Raw genomic sequence first — 17,915 nt, 5'->3', positions numbered from 1 at the left:
CTTTAAAATTATCCTAAATCCTAAATCACTCAGATACTGAGGTCAGGACTGTGTCAAATATTCTATATTCTGCCCGAGGGTTTTTACGCCCCAGGTGCATTATATTGCACTTCTCCACATTCAATTTCAGTTGCCAGAGTTCTGACCATTCTTCTAGTTTGCCTAAATCCTTTTCCATTTGTCGTATCCCTCCAGGAACATAAACCCTGTTACATATCTTTGTGTCATCAGCAAAAACCTTACCATCGAGACCATCATTTTAGTGTTAAAAATCAAATTTTCCATTTTCAAGTCCAACTTCAACGCAAAGTCGTTAAACACCTATGAGGTGTTAGGCTAGGTTCACACTATGGAATCTCTGGGCAGAAAATTTATGCCCAATAGACTGCAATGTGTTCCACGAGTATTTCCGCCTGAAGAATGAGCAACGCCATTCTTCAAGTGGAAATTTCAAAGCAGATTCCGAAGTGTGATTTTTTTTTTTCAAATTCAAAGTTTATTAAAGGATTACCAATAAAAAATAAGACAATACAATACAAACAATGTCAAATCGTACAAAGTAGCAAGGTAAACGATTGTATAAGTCTGTAAAGTAACAACAGGACAGAGGATGAAGACATCGGTTCGTGTGTTCACAGGTCAACATGTCTAGGTTGGGCGCCGGAACAGTAGCGGAACAAATAGAGGCCTGTAAGGTCTCTGTCAGTAACTCGTTAGCAATCACATGAATGTCTAACAAAATAGAACAAGGCAGAGTAGGGTAGAGACAGGTAAGAGGGAGGGGGGATGGCTGGAAAGAGGGTGTCAGGGGGGAAGGGGGAGGAGGGGGAAAGAGGCGTGTAGAGGGCGAGAATCGAGGGGAGGCCTAGAGAAGAAGAAGAGGAGAGGGGGGGGAGGTAGAGAAGAGAGTACAGGAAGATGTAAGTACTGTAGGGACCCTAGGAGGAAAGGCAAGCTTAACCTGCAAGAAGGTGAGACTCCAGGCCACCAAGACACCCAGGAAAGGATCTCGGTTTTGAGTGGAAAAGGCAAGTCAGGTTTGTGGCATGTACAGGATGGGTGTGACGGGAAGTGACTAGGGGTTGTAATGGATGGTGTGGGAAAAATGCTACCTTGTGAGATGTAGGGGGGTGTAGTCAGGGGAAGCCTGGAAAGCAATCCAGGGCTGCCAGATTGTGATGTAACGGGACGGGTCGTCGCGCAAGGCAGCTGTGAGTTCCTCCATCCTGTGAATGTGGGACACTTCTTTAAGCCAATCCGTTACAGTAGGCATGGCTATGGATTTCCATAAGCGTGGAATGACTGTTCTGGCAGCCAAAAGTAAGTAGGAAATCAGTCTATAAGTAGATCTGGGCATCGTGGTGGGGGGAGTATGGAGAGGAGGGTAATTTCTGGGGTAGCAGCTAAGCGTATTGAGTGATGTGTGCTATAATATCCAACATTTGTGTCCAAAAGTCAGCAAGAGAGGGGCAGGTAAGCCAGATATGAAGCATGGAGCCCTTATCTGAGTTACAGCACCAACATCTGTCTGACACTCCCTGGTAGAATCTCCCCAGTAAGGTGGGGATTATGTACCATCTTGTCAGTACCTTTTTCGGACTCTTATCTGTCCGAAATACATCAACTTTATCTGTGATGCATTAATGTTTATACTTACCAACAATACCTTTAAATTTGATACACAATGGTACAGACAACGTACAGGGACTGCCATGGGGAGCCCAACCTCATGTTCATATACTAACCTCTTTCTATCAATTTTTGAGAAACAGTATATATACAGTACCACAAACCCATTTATCGGACATCTGAAGGCGTATATGAGATATATGGATGATGTGTTAGTGGTCTGGGAGGGGACCCAGTCCGAGTTTGAGGATTTTGAATTCCATGATTAGAACAGCTATATCTAGTAATTGGCATCTTCTGCTTGCAGACCCTGATATACAAGATACAGCATTAAACAGACCTATTGTTACTTTTAGAAAGAATGGTACAATTCAAGAGTTCTTGAAAAATAAATCAAAACAAATTAAGAAGGAGAAAGGCCAAGAAACCTGGTTAACTACCCCCTTTCCAAAAGGAAATAGGAAATGTAGATCATGTACCCAATGCAGCATGAATATTAATTCAAATACAGTACTGCTGGGGGGCCATACAATTAGGACGAAGGAGTTGTTTACTTGTCGCAGTAGTTTTGTAGTTTATTTTTTGCTCTGTACATGTGGTAATTTTTATGTTGGAAAAACAGAAAGACAATTACGGATAAGGATCCGGGAGCATGTATATTCGGTAAAAAAAGGAGGTGGTTCCCCTCGATTTGTAGAACACATGCAATCCGAACATAATGGAAACTGTGCCGATATCCGATTTGGAGGAATAGAGCTGGTTATATCGTGCCGTAACAATATGAATAGTAGGCAGGCTCTGCTGCAAGTCGAGGCCAAGTGGATCTTGCGCTTAGAAGCTCAGGGTCCGCTTGGATTAAATGACAGATTAGACATGTCCCCCTTTTTATAAAAAGTGCTACAATTAATAGGTAATAGTGATTATTATTTTTTGGTTTAAGGTATTAGTTATACTTACGTTATTTTCCTTCCTTATTTGATTCTGCACCTTTCACGTCACCTGGTCACATGATTCAGTAATCACCTGATAAAAAACCAGCGCAATGACGTTTTCATTGGGCCGGAAGAAGCGTTGATTGTAACGTGAAACCGCCGGCTGTTGCCCATTTCTGAGCGCTGTCAGCGGCGGCTGCTACTCCCACGCCATCCGAGGAGGTCCGGAATCCGAGGCCGCGATACCTGTACTGTGCGGTGAGTGCAGGATTTGTTCTTTCTTTGCTTGTACTATTTACTGAAACTTACCCTTTGTCCTAGCACCGCCGCGGGTTGTTGAACTCAGACTCCCACAGCTGCCCTTGGTCCATAGGTGGATTCAGATATAAGTTGCTGGTGCCGCTTGTCTTTTGTTCTCTGGAGTAGTCTTTGTTATATCCCTGTCTGGCCTTTGTCAGGCCTTTTCGGCATCAAGGGAGAGCAGGAAGAGTGTAGAGTTAGTTTTGTTTGCATAATGTATAACGGAGAATGTGCGAAGAGTATTGTCCCTTGCCTCTCTACCTCTTATGAAGCCAACCTGGTCAGGGTGGATTAGGGTGGGTATATGTGATTAAAGTCTGGTGACTACCAATTTGGCAAATAATTTGGTGTCAGTGTTCAATAAGGAGATTAGGCGATAGCTGGGCAGAGCATCGGGTTCTTGCCTTCTTTGTGGATTGCCGTGATGTATGCACGCAGGAACGAGGGGGTTGGGGGAGAGTCAGTCGAGATGGAGTTGAAGGCCACCAGCAGGAGAGGAGAAAGGGACAGATGTAGAGTTTTATAGAATTTAGATGTATAACCATCCGGTGCCGGACTCCTACCGAAAGGCATAGAGGAGATGGCGGCCTCCAACTCCTCCCGAGTGAATGGTCTTTCCAGGTCTTGCACAACTGAAGGATCTAGGCAAGGGCTTTACTTTCTATATACCGCTGTATTGGGGTTGGCATGTCTCCCGGGGGTAGATCGACTGGGTGGGGATGGCAAGTTATACAGGGATGTATAATATTGGGCAAAGGCTTCAAGGATATCGGGGGTTAGGGAGCAGGGGGGTCCTATCAGTGGTTTAATGGAGTGGATAAATAGGGAGGATTTTTTTTCCATAAGGGCGGAGGCGAGCAGTCTGCCTGATTTGTTACCCCATTCATAGAATAGGCGACCAGTGAGTTACTGGTAGTATCTATGTTTGGAGGATAGAAGTGGGAGGATTTCACCGTGGACTTGAACAATTTCCCTCATAGTTCCGTCCAGTTGAGTCTGTATATGTTGTGCTTCCAATGTTTGCAAATTCTGGTAGAGACGGAGTAGTTTCGCTGATGCCTCCCTCTTTAGGCGTGAGCCATACTTGATCAGGACGCCCCTGAGGACACATTTCAAGGCCTCCCACTTAATCATGGGGGAAGAGTCGTCTGAGGCGTGGTCTCGAAGAAAATTATCTATTGTGTCCCTGAAGTCCTGCATGCAGACAGAGTCTTGAAGCAGGGACTCATTTAAGCGCCATGAGGATTGTGGTTTAGTGAGAGAGGGAAGCATCAGTGAACAGCTAACAGGTGCATGATCTGACTGTATCCGTGAGTCAATCGCCGTATGAGTGACTGAAGAAAGTAGGAAGTGGGGACAGAAGGCCTGGGATGTGTGAGTCATGGGAGGATGCTAAAGAGTAATAGTTAAAGGTATGAGATACAAACACTTGGTTCAGGTCTTGCTGCTCTGGTTCATGAAGCGGTGGGTCAGCTGCAGGAGGTCGGCTCTGTCATGTTTCTGTTGCAGGCGCTTGGAAGTCTTCGCTTTTGGCCAGGTTGAAGGTAAGAAAAGTCCGTTCCAGTTGGGCAGGGGGACTTGGGAGAGTTTAAAGGTGGCCAGGAATGCCGGCAAGTCCTCCGGTTTACAGATCGTTGCGGTGGTATGACCGTGTCGTGCTGTCAGCGAGAAAAGGAATTTCCATCTGTAGGGGATCTGGGCATTCTGTAGCATCAGGAGTAGGGGTTTGAGTGAGGCCCAGAGCTGGAGAGTGCGCTGGGACAAGTCAGGGTATAGGTAGATCTGTGAGCCATTGTAGGTAAGGTGTTTGAAATCCCTGGCTTTGCGCATAATGTCCTCTTTGACAGTGAAGTGGTGTACTCGGCATATTACGTCTCTTGGCTTTACAGGGTCAGGACGGCTGAGAGTGACACTCCAGACTACTGGGGCGCCAGCCCTCCACAAAGGAAACTCTCTTCAGGACACCTCTGAAAGCTCCTCTAACTGACCCTCTCATTTCGGGTCATTCATCTTCAGATGACACACTCACGGACCAGAGACGTCCAACTCACCGCTACCGCACCTCTGACTGTCTCCGTGAACCCCTGCGTTCCTCCCTGGAAGCTGACCTACCTTCACCTGAAGTAGCTACAAACACACTGAAATGCTTCCCGGAGTTGCAAGCTCTGCTGGTCCTTCTACCCACTGAGGCGGACATGCAGACCCTGGCCCCTGACCTCAATGTCGCCTGGAGAAGAGATCTCAAGCCCGTCAAAGAGGAGGTCTCCAACCTGACGAACAGAGTCCGGGACCTGGAAGAATTCCGCACATCAGTGTCCTCGCAAATACATACCCTGCATGACCATGCCAAATCTTCATCTATCCAGCAAGCTGCGCTTGCTGACATCGATAACAGAAACAGTCCCAGTCCTGACCCAGTCCTGACCCTGTAAAGCCAAGAGAGTCTTCTTTGTGGGGGGGCTGGTGCCCCAGTAGTCTGGAGTGTCACTCTCAGCCGCGGAATCATCGGTCACGTCTCGGGCAGGGGGGCCCGGGGCAAGGAGATGTGGGACATCATGGGGTCTCTAGGTTTCTTTTCAGCTGGAGGTGTGGAGGCAAAACTAGTTAAGGATTGCGCCCCCAGGGTTGGAGCTGTGGCAGAGCTTGCAGTGTCACAAGGATGGGGCTTAGAGGTGGCACCAGAGGACACATGCTGGGCAGGAGGGGGCAACAAGGTGTGAACCTAGCCTTAAGGCTCAATATCCCCCTCGTTATGTTCCTTGAGGGGTGTAGTTTCCAAAATAGTATGCCATGTGGTCTTTTTTTTTTTTTGCTGTTCTGGCACCATGGGGGCTACCTAAATGCGACATGCCCCCCCAAAACAATTCCAGCAAAATTATCTCTCCAAAATCGCAAAGCTGCTCCTTCCCTTCTGAGCCATGTTGTGCATCCGCAGAGCACTTAACATTCACATATGAGGTATTACCATACTCGAGAGAAAATGGGCTAAAAATTTTAGGAGTCTTTTTTTCCTTTTACCCCGTGTATAAAAGAGGATACAAGAGCATGTTAGTGTAAAAAAAAACGAGATTTTGAATTTTTTCCTCCACTTTGCTGCTATTCCTGTGAAACACCTAAAGGGTTAACAAAGTTTCTGAATGTCATTTTGAATACTTTGAGAGGTGCACTTTTCATAATGGGGTCCATAATGGGGGTTTCTTACAGAAAGGCCCCTCAAATCCACTTAAAACCTAACTGGTCCCTGAAAAAATCATATTTCAAATTTTTCATGAACATTTTTAAAATTGCTGCTTTACTTTGATGTCTTCAAAAAGTTAAAACATGTCAACTTTCTGATGCCAACATAAAGTAGACATATTGTATATGGGAATCAATATATAATTTATTTGGAATATCCATTTTCCTTACAAGCAGAGAGTTTCAAAGTTAGAAAAATGCTACATTTTCAAAGTTTTCTTGAAATTTTTACATTTTTCACCAAGAAATGATGCAAGTAACACCAACAATTTACCACTAACATAAAGTAGAATATGTCACGACAAAACAATCTCAGAATCAAATTCTCCCGTCCTTAGGGTCAAAATGGGCTCCGTCCCCAAGGGGTTAACCGTGTATGGGTTAAAATTTGTACACACGTTTTGATACAGTTTTGTACGGTTTTGAGGAATCCGTTTTTCATCAAAAACCTGATACGGGCACTGCATTGCAAAAACGTGGTGTGAATGCAGTCTTAAAGGGGTACTCCGGTGAAAAACTTTTTTTTTTAAATCAACTGGTGCAAGAAAGTTAAACAGATTTGTAAAGTACTTCTATTAAAAAAATCTTAATCCTTCCTGTACTTATCAGCTGCTGAATACTACAGCGGAAATTCTTTTCTTTTTGAAACACAGAGCTGTCTGCTGACATCAGGACCACAGTGCTCTCTGCTGACATCTCTGTCCATTTTAGGAACTGTCCAGAACAGCATATGTTTGCTATGGGGATTTCCTTTTACTCTGGACAGTTCCTAAAATGGACAGAGATGTCAGCAGAGAGCACTGTGATCATGTCAGCAGACAGCTCTGTGTTTCAAATGGAAAATAATTTCCACTGTAGTATTTAGCAGCTGATAAGTACAGGAAGGATTAAGATTTTTTAATAGAAGTCATTTACAAATCTGTTTAACTTTCTGGCACCAGTTGATTTAAAAAGATAAAAGGTTTTTCACTAGAGTACCCCTTTAATGTCTCAGTTGTGCCATATTTTCTACACTTGATGATGACTGTCCTCACTGTGTTTCATGGTACATGTCTTGCTTTGGAAATTCTTTCATATCCTTCTTCTGACTTTTCTCTTCCAACAATGAGATCCCTCTGATGTTTTGGAAGTTATCTGCGGACCATGGCTTTTGGTCTTGAGATGCAATTAAGCAAATGTCAGAAAAATCCTACTGGAACAGTTGTTCATATATAATACTATTGTTCCGTAATATTGTACTTAATACTGTGTACTGATTATGCCGAAATTGTCTGTTTACTTATCTTTTATCTTCGTGTATGGTCCGCTTTTCAAGATCTAGATATAAGGAAATTATAAAGTAGATCAAGTGTTGCAGAGGTTCATTGTAAGTCTAACCTTTTTATCTCTTTCAGGTTGCTGATTTGATGATGAGAACAAATGTTAATACAAATAACAACCATGGATATGATGAAAACCACAGTACAACAGAGTCTGAAAATAATATTTGTTTCATTCCCGATGAGAAAGAGACGGCATCATATATCTAATCCTTCAATGGTAGACTGCCACATAGAACCTGATATTCATAAACCCCAATGCTGGCATTTTATAATTTAAAAGGGTGCATTAAGATCATGATTTAGCCATATTGTTTTTAATTAGTTTTTGTATTTGAAAACAGCATACAACTGTATTGCTTGCCTTACTGTATTGACCACCCATATAAAAACACAAAAAGATGGCTTCCAGCTGGTGAGACGCTTCCGGCCAGAGCAGATCTCCCGGCGATCGGCTCCCTGGTATTGTACATCACATCGCTCAGCGGAGGATTTCTATTTGGAAGCTCCTCAAGTCACCCGGAATGGACGTGAGAACCAAAAAGCAACATACCTCATAGCAGAGCCACGTGTAACAGCGACAGGAAAACAGTGAACACAGAATTTTTTCCCCCATCAATATCATTAAGACCACATGATCCCTTCTGATATAAAGTAAGTGAATTATTAGCTACATAGTTGTTATAGCGCCGATACACATATATTTTTTGTATGATTAACCCTTGCTGAGTGGAAATACAGGGATCCACTTTTATTGTATCTTGGCAGCTTAATCTAAATATCCTTTTGCGCCTGTACTATATCTAGATATATATAAATTTACTAATCTGTTTTACTTTCTGGCACCAGTTTTCCAGGGGATTACCCCTTTAAGGACTTAGTTTTAGGAAAAACTGTTTAAACCAATGTATTTAACAAATATACAAATAACATTGTTATCTACATTATAAAAGCTTATGCAAATTACAGTGCCAATTTAACATGTGTATCAGTATATTCATTAAAGCACTGTTAACGTTTTCATTATTGCCAAGCCCATTAGCTTACTACCCTAAAACATACTACAGGGTCTAAGACTTATGATATTAGTTGCTTTCAGGCTCCTTGCATTGATTGGCCTTTTTTCCCTGTGTCTGCCTGCCCACAGAGTTAAAGGGATTTTTGGGCTAATATTCATGATGGCTTCTCCTCAGGATAGGTCATCAATCGCTGATCGGTGGGATGCCAACACCCAGCACACTGTCAATCAGTTATTTAGCACCCGCACTACACTGTAAATGGGGCCAGGAGCAGCTCCACTCACTGCTTAGAGGGTGGGCATGATGACTTCAGCTCAGCATCCCAACCGGTCTGTGATTGATGGCCTATCCTCTGGATAGAATAGAATAGAGAGTGTAGTAAGTATCATTTCTTATCCTCTACTCTATTATATTCTGAGTTTTCTTTTAAGTGATTTTAAGTTGTATTAAAAAAAGTGTATTCGTTTTATGCGACTTGACTGCTGTGTGAGTTTAAATAATTGCCAGCCTGGTTCTCTTTGTTTATTATCCTAAGGACCATCAATAGTATTAGCCTTGAAAACTCCTTTAACAGAAAAGGGTATGGGCTAACAGAAATGGTAAAAGGACTAGTCTATGACCCCTCTCCCCGTCCCCCTGTGCTTGGCAATCCTCTTTTGTTGGGGGGAATATTGAAGGGCTATGCACTTTACCTGTAGGAACACATGGCAGCCATTAAAATTAGCCATGGACAACTATATAGTACATGAATGGGTTGAGTCTCTTTGGCATCTCAGTAGCCTGTCTTACAGAGTGGATTTTCATGACAGATGTTTATTTTAATCCCTTAACACTTGATATTCATCTTGTTATTGATAGTGTATTTATTACAGTTTTAAAGTAAAATTGTTACATAGAAATGTGCTAATGAACTGATGGCACTATTCAGTAGATCATAATAAAAATATAAATGTCACACAAGTGTCCAGGTCTTTAGTTCACCCTTGAGCTGTCAAGGGTCACAAATGTTTGACCTAGGGTCCGCTGTGTCCTAGGGCCACAACGCCTCTGTGCATTGTATCCCGCCTTGCTGCAGCTTGACGGACAGGCTGGGCTTAGCTCACAACACCAAGCTCTGCTAAAAACTTGCGCATGTGCCGTCTTCTCACATTGCAGCGCATGCGTAGTGGTCTATTGAAGCAATTGCCTCAATAACAACACTCCCAGAGAGAGGATCAGACCGGTCTGTCATTCTGGCTAAGCATGCGTGGTGAGTGTTACTAGTAAGGCTGCGGTTTCGATAGCTTACCATCCCGGCGGCACAGTGAACCCTAGGCCACACATCTGTGACACTTGTACTACCCCTTAAACTAAAAATTTTAAGAGAAATAAAGACTCGGACATGTATACTTTTATGATCGTAGTGATGCCAATTCATTGGAAAAAAGTAAGAGACCACTGCCGAGTTTTCATATTCTCTGGTTTTACTATTCATAAGTATGTGTTTGAGTAAAATTAACTGTTTTATTCTATAAACTACTGACAACATTTGTTTAAAATTCCAAATAAAATATTGTAATTTCGAGCTTTTATTTGTAGAAAATGTCAAGAGGTCAGAATAATCAAAACATTTATTGTTCTTAGGCTGCGTTCACCGTCTAGACCCGTCCCGTTCTTCTCCCGGCAAAAATAAAAACAAACTTTTACAAAAAAAAAAAAGGATAATAACGGATGCAAACGGATGTCATTTGTTTGGATCCGTTATTAATAAACCGAAAAAAATTATTAGTAAAAATGGATTAAAAAATTGATTGAAAAAAATGGATGCAAGCGGATGACATTAAAGGCTCATCCGTTTTCCATAGACTTCAATGTTAAATTTACTGTAACCGTTTTGTCTTCTCTTTTTTGATGGAAGAAAAAATACTGCATGTGCCGTTTTTTCTGCCATCCAAAAAAACGGAAATGAGTGCAGACGGGTACAAACGGATGTAAACGGATTGTAAAAAAAAATCCCATTGACATGAATGGGATTTTTTTAAATCCATTTTTAATCCGTTTACAACCTGCAAGAACGGAACCAAAACGGGGATAAAAAAAATGGGGACAGATGTGAACGCACCCTTAGACCTCAAATAATCCGAAGAAAACTAATTCATATTTCATATTATCATTTTCAACAACAAAATGCTAATATTTTTACTTGGAAGGAGTTCAGAAATCAATGTTTGGTGAAACAATCCTGTTTTTCAATCGCAGCTTTCATCTCGACAAGCTCTTTTGACATAAGCTGGGCAATTTGGCTTGGCCACTAAGGGGTTAATCTTAGATAAATATGATATATAAATATTGGGATTTAATGCCAAGCCTGAAATCTCCCCAGAAGGGAAGAGGACCCATCTGCAGACAGCCCTTTTTTGAGGTGTTGGACCTCGTCAGTACAGAGCAAGGTGTTCTGACTTGGCTGGTGAGAGGCCTGTCGCCTAGGCAACAGGGTAAGTATTCTCCTTAAGGAGGAGCACCATTTCTGGTGTATGGAGATTCTGAGGCCACAGGAGTGCTGGGCCCAGTAGAGTGCTAATGTCCTCTGAATCTCCACAACAGAAATGGTGCTCCATCTTACGGAGAATACTTTCCCCTTTTGCCTAGGCGGCAGGCCTCTCACCAGCCAACCAGAACACCCTGCACTGTACTGATGAGGGGCAACACCCCGAAACAGTGCTGTCTGCAGATGGGTCCTCTTCCCTTCAGGGGAAAATTCGGACTTGGCATTCAATCCCGAAAAGTTAAGGGGAAGGAGCCTAATAAGTATGTAGAATATAGATTGGATCAATGAGCTAAGGGATTCCATTATTGTATTTAGTATTTTCACGTAAAAAGCTGTACAGATGCTGCAATAAGTAATACAGAAAGCGTACGATCACAGCACAATCTTTGTTTTTGAAGGGGATTTTCTTTCACACAGACCCCCCCCCCCCCCCCCAGGGAGACTGGGGAGACTGGGTGACTGCCCACCTTCCTCATGCCGACTGTTTCCTTTCATGCTGACTACCCTTTTCACTCATCCTAATTGCCATCCTTCCTCATGATAAGGGTGTAGGGCAGTCTACATGAGGGAAGAGGAAAGTCAGAACAAGGGTGGAGGACTGTCAGCATGAGGGAGGCGAATGATCAACATGAAGGAGGAGGGCAGTCAGCATTAGGGAGGGGAAGTCAGTATAGCTGGGGAGTAGTCAGGGAGGGGACAGAGGAAGCAGTGAGAGTCGGCATCATTCATATAAAACACTTTTGGGTGCATTGTTTATCAAATAATTTTAACATTTTATCAAATAGTTTTTATAAACAAAATTTTATTTTGAAGGACACTGGATGTAGCACATTTTAAATAGAAGTAAATTAATGCCAGGGCCATTACAATTGCTTTGAGGGTGTGTTAACACCGTGTTGTATTAGCAGTACCACATTTGCACAATTTTACTGTAATTATGAAAATTGCTGTAAAATTGCAATTTTTTTTCCATGATTTTAGAAAATAGCGGTACCGTGGTATCACCATTAAAATGCCACTTGTGAACACAGCCTGAAATTAGCTAATAATGGCAATAACTGGTTAGTGCTTTGCCTGGAGGCACACTCAGGCTTAGCGCCTGGGGCAGCATATGCTGTAACTAAGGCCCTGATGTAGAACTGTCAATCCCTGTGTATGCTGGAAAAACAGGACTCACAGGCTCTCTCTATGACACGTGAAAGTATTTGCAGTTACAGGTGAAACTCGAAAAATTTTAATATTGTGCAAAAGTTCTTTTATTTCAGTAATCCAACTCGTCTGCGGAAGGAAGCATGAAGTGCTCCAAAATCTCCTGGTAGACGGATGCGTTGTCCCTGGAACTGTTGAAGCAAAGTGACCAACACCAGCAGATGACATGGCCCCCAAATCATATCATATGTTGGGGATTTAGAGTACTCATGAGCTGTGAGTCATAATCGTCACAATTATGACAAATAACAGCTTGAACTATCTTGCTTTGCATGTAATGAGTCTCTCTCATATATAAGTTTAACCTTTTAAGTTGCATTACTGAAAGAAATTAACTTTTGCACAATATTCTATATTTTTTAGTTTCACCTGTACATAAAATCTAGAATCCAATCATATAAAACTCTTTATCACCAGCTCGGCATCTCCCCCTCTATCCTGTTCTGCCTTTGGATAGAAGCTGGAAAGATCTAGGTTAAGTTCATTCATGAAGACTGGCATACAAACAAGCAGAGCAGTATTGCAGTTAAAAGCAATTTATTTACTAGCATGAATAACTAGCATGAACTAGCATGAATATGGAGTTCATACACAGTGTCATATTTTTATTGAAATGACACTATATAAATTGTGTCAATGCATTGACATATAACATCGTTCATCGTTTAGCCAGTTTGCAAATTTTATTTATTTGTAAAGTTTGAGCAGTCATATCTGAAAAAATAAACAAGATATACATATTGGAATGTCAGCGTTCCAGCCAGACACGCTGGCTGTGAGCCCTCTCCTGTCATGTCCCTGCTGCCGGTGGGCTGGGATTCGCATCGCGGGACGCACCCGCATGCGAGTCCCAGCCAGTCACTCACCTCCCTGGTCTTCCGTGTTCTCAGCCCTGGCATGTGCGCCGGAGCTCTTGCATTTGAAGGGCCAGTACGCCCTTAATTAGTGAATTCACCTACACCTTATGTTATAAATATCTGCACCTCCCATCACTGCCTGCCGAATCTTTGTTGCCCTAGTGCTTGAGAGAAATCTTCTGTGTTCCATTGTTCCTGTTATCCGTATACCCGACCCTTGTTCAGTGTCCTGACCCTGCTACTGTGCCACCTGTCCTGTCCATCAGCTTTTCTGACCACATCTTGACTGTATCGCTTCATCCCAGGAGCCTGTGTGGAGGGGTCATGCCAGGGGTAGCAACCTGGGTGCCGCATGCCGCAGCATGATCATCCCACTCTGCGGCTGGCTCTGGTGAAAACCAGCGGCCCCTTAGCCTCCCCTCCCTGGCGCGGCTCATCCATATAGGCCCAGGGGATCCACCACCTGCCGTGAGCCTTACACATATTATTTTAACATTTGTTACTTTGCTTACTTAAACACAAAAATGAAAAAAAATTTTGGGTAAATTTGATCATGAAAATATTTGTCTGTCATCCCTTATTGCTATGTTGTAATAAGAGATGAGCAAACTTTTGAAAAATTATCCCTTTTTGGGAGTAGCAACCGGATTGGTAATGGTGTCTCAAATGAGTGTAGAACCTGACAACCGCAAAAAAATGCTTTTGAAAATGAGAAAAGATCTAACAAACTTCTTCATTTGGGAGTTGTAACAGGAACCTATAGACAGTAAAGAGGTGTTTTGTTGACATTTAGAAAATTTGGCAAAAAAAATGTACTAAAATTCTCCCTTTAGGGGAGTTGCGACACAAAATTGAAGACCCTCTAGATACTAAAGAAGTAGATTTATTTAAATCTTAAAGAAAAGTATATTTTTCTAATTTTGAAAGTTATTTAATATAAAATTAAAGACCCTCAACACAAGAAGGAAGGGGCCTTTTAAAATTTAGAAAATAATGACCAAATCTAACAAACTTCTTCCTTTTATGGAAGTTTCAACAGGTTTTAAGTTGGGCAAGTGAAGAAAAAGCAATGGCCTTATCCAAGAGTTCCAGCAATGATCCCTGGATAGGAGTCTCAAAATAGTAAAGAATAATTATCTTTTGCATAAAAATCTGAAAAAAATATCCCTTTTTTGGGGGGTCATGACTCATGAGTTGTGTATGTGTAAGCCTGGTTGGAAGTAGCAGCAGCAAGGTTGATGTGGACTGGTGGGGCTTGAAGTAACAAGCGTACATCAGATGGCAGACTTGTAGAAGCCACGTACAGTAGGAAGAGGCAGGTTTGTAGTATCCAGCGTACATCAGAAGAGGGTGGATCTTTGGGACTGGTAGTATTCAGTGTACATGAGGTGACAGACTTGTAGAATCCAGCGTACAGCAGAAAGTGGCAGACTAGTGGGACTTGTAGTATTTAGCGTACAGCTGACAGGTGTCAAACTGGTGGAACTTGTAGTAGTCAGCTAACAACAAGATGCCCCCTGAGGAAGAAACGGGGTTCGGTGACATACGGACAGATACTATGGGTGAGTGCATATAGGACCCCAGATAACTGGGAGGGAGCTAACAGGCTTACACATCAGCTATGGGCATAATATGAGATAGTTTATGGCCGTTATATAGGAGATGGGTCAATTATCCATGTGATATATAACTTTTGTGATAATCTTTAAGCTGGTGTGGCATCCAATCCTGCGCACTATATTTCATGCATGATAGCATATTGTACTCGTCTTGTCTGGTATTGCAATGAGTTTTATATTGGTGTGTTGTTGTTTATCAATGCCTCATACTTATAGTTTAATAATCTGAAATTAAATTTTGTAACTTTTATCTGGAGTTTTGTAGCTCTATTTTTTTCTCTGGTGTAAATACAACAAGAGGTAGCAGACTTGTGGGATTGTTAGTATCCAGCGGACAGCAAGAGGTTTTCGAAAATAGGTTTTTCACATTTCAAAAAAGAGGTTTTCAAATTTTGCACAGCATGCACTGTGCTGCATACTGGCAACTGCATGGAGTGGCTCCCCTTCTCCACCACATAATTGTGCACAGTGGGGACTAGTGTTAACTGTAGCCAATGGAAGTGGTGAAGTAGTGATAGCTGTAGCCACCTGACAGCAGGTATTGGACTATTGATACTTATAGCCAGGCCTTGTGATGTCTCTTTATGTGCTTATGTAGAGGCCTAGTTCCCAAAGTCGGACCCTGGCTATGACTTACTTTCTCTCTCCAGAGAGCCTGGCTTACTGCATCAGGTAAGATAGTAAAGAATTTCCACACTTTACAGCAGAATACTGTAAAGGGATAGGCACACCACCGCCCGAAGGTTCCCCTCCTCTGGAAGGCTTTTTCTCCATCCTGCAGATTCAGCAGCAGCATCGCTGTCAATGCTCCTGAACTGATCAGCCCAACAGGCCTACTGACATCCTAATCATCTAACTCTTCCTCAATGTCCCCAACACTCCTATCAGTATGAACTTCTGAACTACTTTTGGGGTCATTTGTCATTTATCTACAAGTCAACTTTCATTCTCAACACATTAAACTGCGTTGATATCTTTGTGTGTGAATAAAACCAGAAAATATACACTGATGCACTTGAGATGACTAATGAATGTTCCATGTACATGCTTTAAATTACGTGATCTTACAACCAGATAGGAATACTGTATGTGCGATTAAGCCAAGGTGCTTTAGATGGCTATTTTGCATTTATGGCGTTTTAAAAACTTATTGATGTAATACAGGTCAGCACACAAATTTGCTCAATTGTACAGATATTTCTATGTGATACTATTTGTGGGCTGGAACAATGCTGGCTGTGATTTGTAGTGCATGATCTGATAAGCCCACAGATGTTTTCACTTTGCTGTTGAATTGTAGCGATTAGGGTTCGTGCTCAGGAAGCATGCACTGACTGGCTGTCTGGTAGCGCCTCCCTACAGTACAGGGAGGTACAACATCTTCTTTTCTACTCTTTTATCGGTGTCAGGGTTAGCTGCTCCTTCAGACACCAGATGAGGTTGGCTCCATTTTTCTTTTTTTAAGACACTGTGTGTTCTGCACAGGACCCTGAAGAAGCTCCTGTTCTCTTTATAGACAGTGATTTACAGCTCCCAGCAGCTCTTTCTTACTTTTATATGTAAGGACTTGCTTTACCTGTATTAGTTATCTACTTATTGTTCTTTAATCTTCACTTTTTACCATTTTTGGATGACATTTTGGGTCTTCAGAACCAATTACCAGGTTCCATAAAGTTATGGCCTCAACATGCAATGGATTCACCATACAATGGTCATCCTGGAACAAATTAATATTGTAACTTGAGGGACCACTGCATATCCACTTTATTGTTCCAAGTCAATGTGTTCTGTGAACTACAGACAAAAAAATAGTTGGATGGCCCTGTCACAGATTTTGCATTGGGCCCTTTCAAGTCTATGTCAACACAACAAATACATTTCTAGAATCTATAGAGGATATTTCTGCAACTGCATTGGACCTTCTGAACAAACACTCCTCCACCCCTACATCTTCAAAAACAAACAAACAACAAAATAAAAGAAATGTTCTATTGATTACAATCAAGCTTAAAGCTCTTGTACTTTTTTCAGAAGATCGACCGTAGATATATTTGTATCTGAATGGAACTCTGGAGCGTCGTAATCCTTTATAATCATTCACTTGGTATATGGAAGCAGAGGGCACTCAAGATTGTATAAATGCTTCTTTGCTACCATAAATATAGAAAAAGAGAGAAATTCAGGTAAATAAAAATGAAAGACTGATTAAGACCTTGACAGAAAACACATTTCAATAAAGTACCATTGTAGAGTCATTGTGTGAAGAGTAAATGATTCAGCTGGATTTATGACACTTACCATCTAGAAACAATGAGCAATTCTTGTCATCAAAAGAGTTTCAGAATTGTGCCTTTTGCGGTCTTAGCATCAATCTAATCCTTTTAGATAGTGATTGGTTTATAAATGATATAGAGGTTCTTTGTTTTTCAAAAACAGTGTAATATACTGAAAATGAACAATTGTAAATGTTATTTCCATATGACCCACACAATTTACATGAGATATAAGGCTTCTTATAATGGTTAAGAACTATCCTAATATTGCTTTCACATCTAAAGTAGGGAGGGGTCCTTATTATGTGTGTCCAGCATTCGCAGATTTACATAGAACAAATGGCAAAATGGACATGCTTATTCACCCAACCTACCCTGTGGATGTGCCATAAATATCCAGATGAGAATATTCCTCAGTTGATTTGTTTACTGAAGCTGTTTACTATTTGTAAATATCTCGCACGCTAGACTTAAAATGTACCTGTCATTTGCAAAAAAATTTTTTTTTATATTGTAGATAATAATCTTATATGTTTATTTGTAATATACATTGGTTAAAAAATTTCTATATTTTTGGATGAAAAAGTCCTATCTTGTCCCTGCCACTATTGCCTGTGTGTCTCTGTGCACAGACAAAATACAAGCCCTGCTTGTCCCGCCCACACTTCCTGTATTTTGTCTCTGCACACTCTGTACACAGGCAATTGCCACAGGGACAAGACAGCATTTTTACCAATATATATTACGCATATACATATAATGCTATTCTCATCATATATCATATAAAAATCATCATATCAAAAGCTTTTGCAAATGACTAGAGATGGGCGAATCGAAGCTGACGAAGTCGAATTCGTTCCGAATTTCATGAAAATTTTGTTTTGGAACAAATGCGAATTTCCTTGCGCTTCATTCACTACATTTTGTGAGGGCTGGGGGGCTAAAATGGTGGCTACACATGTGAGGACATGGGGCAAGAAACTCTGGGAAGGCG

The 17,915-nt window shown here is 41.7% G+C and overlaps 1 protein-coding gene across 1 annotated transcript in view; it reads left to right on the top strand.

Annotated features, from left to right (window-relative positions):
- The window catches only part of ADGRD2 (adhesion G protein-coupled receptor D2), a 199,284-nt gene extending 191,024 nt beyond the window's left edge, over positions 1 to 8,260 (top strand). Inside the window, exon 25 of the mRNA XM_056539057.1 lies at positions 7,493 to 8,260. Coding sequence (XP_056395032.1) covers positions 7,493 to 7,500 — 8 coding nt within the window. The 3' untranslated portion in view covers positions 7,501 to 8,260. The remainder of the gene's footprint in view (positions 1 to 7,492) is intronic.
- Positions 8,261 to 17,915: the final 9,655 nt, after the last annotated feature.

Source organism: Hyla sarda, chromosome 9 (assembly GCF_029499605.1).
Source record: "Hyla sarda isolate aHylSar1 chromosome 9, aHylSar1.hap1, whole genome shotgun sequence".
NCBI lineage: Eukaryota > Metazoa > Chordata > Amphibia > Anura > Hylidae > Hyla > Hyla sarda.
The sequence above is the reverse complement of the archived record's forward strand: the minus strand, read 5'-3'. Positions and strand labels throughout refer to the sequence as shown.